The sequence below is a fragment of the Wolffia australiana genome, chromosome 20 (assembly GCF_029677425.1).
Source record: "Wolffia australiana isolate 7733 chromosome 20, ASM2967742v1".
Taxonomy (NCBI): Eukaryota; Viridiplantae; Streptophyta; class Magnoliopsida; order Alismatales; family Araceae; genus Wolffia; species Wolffia australiana.
The window spans coordinates 430,001-433,894 of record NC_135854.1 but is presented as its reverse complement, the minus strand read 5'-3'; the positions used below and the strand labels follow the sequence as shown (position 1 = coordinate 433,894).

The 3,894-nt window shown below is 38.7% G+C and overlaps 1 protein-coding gene across 1 annotated transcript in view; it reads left to right on the top strand.

Moving 5' to 3' along the window:
- Positions 1–2,360: 2,360 nt before the first annotated feature.
- Positions 2,361–3,894, top strand: part of HYD1 (C-8,7 sterol isomerase) — a 2,798-nt gene continuing 1,264 nt past the window's right edge. The window contains exons 1-3 of the mRNA XM_078591226.1: positions 2,361–2,590; positions 3,050–3,196; positions 3,613–3,721. Coding sequence (XP_078447352.1) covers positions 2,452–2,590; positions 3,050–3,196; positions 3,613–3,721 — 395 coding nt within the window. The 5' untranslated portion in view covers positions 2,361–2,451. The remainder of the gene's footprint in view (positions 2,591–3,049; positions 3,197–3,612; positions 3,722–3,894) is intronic.

The following is a 3,894-nucleotide window of genomic DNA, read 5'->3' as shown; positions in this document are numbered from 1 at the left end:
TTGTTTTATCCCTCCTTATAAACCCAATTCCCTTCGTCAACCTGTCCATCAAACTTTCCCCTTTGTCATCCCTCACACATCCATCCTACCCTTACCCATATAACCAGTCATTCCGCCCTTCCTCATCTGCCCCGTAGTCGTCCTACGTCAGAATCACACGACGAAGCACTGAATTAGCGGATATACAAAAATCCAAATCTGCCAAAATCAATGATAATGCAATCAAAATGAAAATCGTGAATCCAATACACACAAAATATAAATTCAAAACTCCAAATCTGCCAAAATCACTGATAACGCAACCAAATCGAAAATCATGAAAATCGAAAATCCAATACACAGAATAAACGAAAATCGAATCCAGATTGATGAATAGATCTAAAATTCACAATCAATTTGGATTGTGAATTTAAACTTCGCAATCGCAGAAGAATTGCAGAATATAATTTCTGTAGCTTTTCGATTTCATAATGGATTTTCGAATACACAATTTTCGATTTCTGTAGATCGAAAATCAACGTCTAAAGCCATTGATTTCGATTTTAGAATTTTGAAATCTATGGAAATTTAATACAATTCACACAAGAATTTAAAAATCTATGGAAATCTACAGAAAGTGAAAATCCTGAATCCAATACACAATCGACTTTTGATTTTTGAGCGCAGATTTTCGTAGATTTCGAAGATTTTCAAAGTTGAAAATAGATTTTAGATTCTGATTTCATATTCGATTTTTGAATACACAATTTCTCATTGTGTATTCGTAAATGTTGATTTAGATTTTTTATTTTCGTAGATTTTTTATTTCACCATTTTTGTAGATTCACGATTTTTTATTTCGATTTACAATTTTTGATTGTGTATTGGATTCAAGATTTTTGATTTTGTGTGAATTGTTCTGCACTCGATGCCAGACGTTGATTTCATATTTGATTCACAATTTTAGATTTTAGATTTTCAAAATCTATGGAAATCCAATGCAATTCGTAGACGAATTCGATAATCTAAAATTCGAATATGATTTCTGTAGATCTAAAATTCACAATCGGATGAAATCCAGATTAAATTTAAACAACAGATAATCAGATCTAAAATTCACAATTGGATTAAAATTCACAATAATCAGATGAAATCCAAATTGAATTTAAAGAACAGATAAATTCATATCTAAAAAATGCATATCGTCATTAATCTGATGAATTAAAAGAATAGATAAATCTAAAATCTACGGATGAATTATCGATGCATATGGTTATTCACGATTTTAGATTTTACATTTTCAAAATCTACGAAAATCCAATACTACTCGCAGAAGAATTCAAAAATCTAAAATTCGAATATGATTTCATATTCAAAAATCTAAATCTAAAATTTGAATCTAAAATCTAAAATTCAAATATGATTTTCGTAAATTTCAAAAATCTAAAATCTAAAACCTAAAATCGTGAATCAAATATGAAATCAACGTGTTGCATCGAGCGCAGAACAATTTGCACAAAATCAAAAATCTTGAATCCAATACACAATCAAAAATTATGAATCAAAATCAAAAATCGTGAATTTACAAAATTTGTGAAATAAAAAATCTACGAAAATTGAAAATAGAAATCAACGTCTACGAATACACAATCAAAAATTGTGAATCCAATACAATTCCTAGAACAATTCGCAGATTTTCGATTGTGTATTGGATCGTGAAATCAAAACTTACTCTTGAGGTTTATAATCAAGGATGCACTCCTTGCAGAAGACGTGTCCATTGGGCCAGCAAAGAAGGGCTTCAGGCGGACGCCGCACACATCAAAGGTTTCAGGCAAAGGCCGCACATCGGAGCGAGAAAGAAAGGATACACAGAGGGGGAAGGATACGCGGGCCCCCTCTTCTCTCTCACTCTCTCTCCTCACTCTCACTCTCTTGTCAGCCAATCAGCGTCCAGAAGGGTACACTAATTCCTATTATTAGTACTAGAGATATCTATTCATCTCTCTATTTCTCTATATATGTACGTAGGGTTGGACATTTAGGACTGAGGGCCGGTTTGACCGGACTGAACGGGGACCGAAGGTCCTCCATTTGAGGAAACAGTTCGTTAGGTAGGTCTAGGTCCAAGGGTCAAATGAACAAGAATTGAAAGTAAATTGTTATATATTTTTTAGATATTTTTTTATAAAATTCTAAAAAAATTAAATCTAACTTGCCGGAGAGGTTTTTATTGAGCTCAGCGCTCCCTCTCTCTGTCTGTCTCTCTCTGTCTCTCTGTTTCTCTCTCTCTCTCTCTCTCTCTCTCTCTCTCTGTCTATCTCTCTCTCTCTCTCTCTCTCTGGAGTTTACCCATTCCAGATCTTGTATATGTCTCCGTGGGAAAAATTGTATTGAGTGCAGTGCCATTGTTCCCTGATCTATCCCCTTAGAGAGAGAGAGAGAGAGAGAGAGAGAGAGAGAGAGAGAGAGATGGCAGTGGAGCACCCTTACGTGCCGAGGGACCTGGAGCTCCACGGCTATGTCCCCAATTTCCTCTCCATCTTGGACATTCTCGTCGTCTACGCCGCCGGTTCCGTCCTCTCCGTCCTCCTCACCTGGGTTTTCTCTGGTCCTTTCTCTCTCTCTCTCTCTAATATGTAATGGGTAAACTCTCTGAGCCTTGTCCTCTCCGTTCTCATTTGGGTTTTCTCAAGTTCTCTCTCTCTCTTTCTCTCTCTCTATAATGGGTAATGGGTAAACTCTCTGAGCCTTGTCCTCTCCGTTCTCATTTGGGTTTTCTCAAGTTCTCTCTCTCTCTTTCTCTCTCTCTATAATGGGTAATGGGTAAACTCTCTGAGCCTTGTCCTCTCCGTTCTCATTTGGGTTTTCTCAAGTTCTCTCTCTCTCTCTCTCTCTCTGTGAAATGGTTAAACTCTCTGAGCCGTGTCCTCTCCATCCGCGTTTGGGTTTTCTCAAGTCCTCTCTCTCTCTCTCTCGATCTCGATCTCGATCTCGATCTATCTATATATCTCTCTTCCTCCTTTTCTCTCTGAAGGGTAAACTCTTCGACCCTTGTTCTCTCTTTCAGGGCGCTATCCGAAGCTGTCAAAGACGGACAGGATTATCATGTGCTGGTGGGCATTCACCGGGCTAACCCACTTCATCTTGGAGGGTTACTACACCTTCTCTCCGCGCTTCTACCAGGAGAAGACTCCCTTCTTCCTCGCCGAAGTCTGTGAGTTTCTCCTACCCAAATCCTAATCTTGAAATTATGGGTAGAGAGAGAAAGAGAAATATAGAGAGAGATAGCACTGCGCCCGGTTATTCCAGAGGAGGACCCCCTCTTAATCCTTCAATTATAGCCTGAGAGAGAAAGGGAAGTGTAGAGAGAGATAGGAATAAGCCCGGTAAAGCCAGTAGAAGACCCTCTTCTTCCTCCTGCCCATTTCATAATCTTTAACTTCTGGGTAGAGAGAGAGAGAAAAATATAGAGAGAGATTTTGCTGTGATCTACCAGAAGAAGATCACCCTTCTTCATCAGCGAATTCAGTGAGTTCCTCCTGCCCAAAGTCTAATCTTTATTCATGGGTTTGTGGCTAGAGAGAGAAAGAGAAGTGTAGAGAGAGATTGGGCTGAGCCTGCTTCTTCCAGGGAAGGAGTATAGCAAAGGGGACTCGAGGTACGCCGCCAGAGACCCCGCCATCGTCACAGTTGAAGGGATCACTGCTGTCTTGGAAGGGCCTGCCTCGCTGCTTGCTGTGTAAGAACTTATCATTAATCCCTTAATTTTGATTCTTCGGTAACTTCGTGATCGAAGTAGTGTCTCGTCTGCATCTGAAACAGTTAAAATTTACGTTACAATTGGGAAAAATCTGATGAAATGAGGTTGAACGTTTATGAGCATCGAATTACCTTATGTAGACCTCCGGCAAG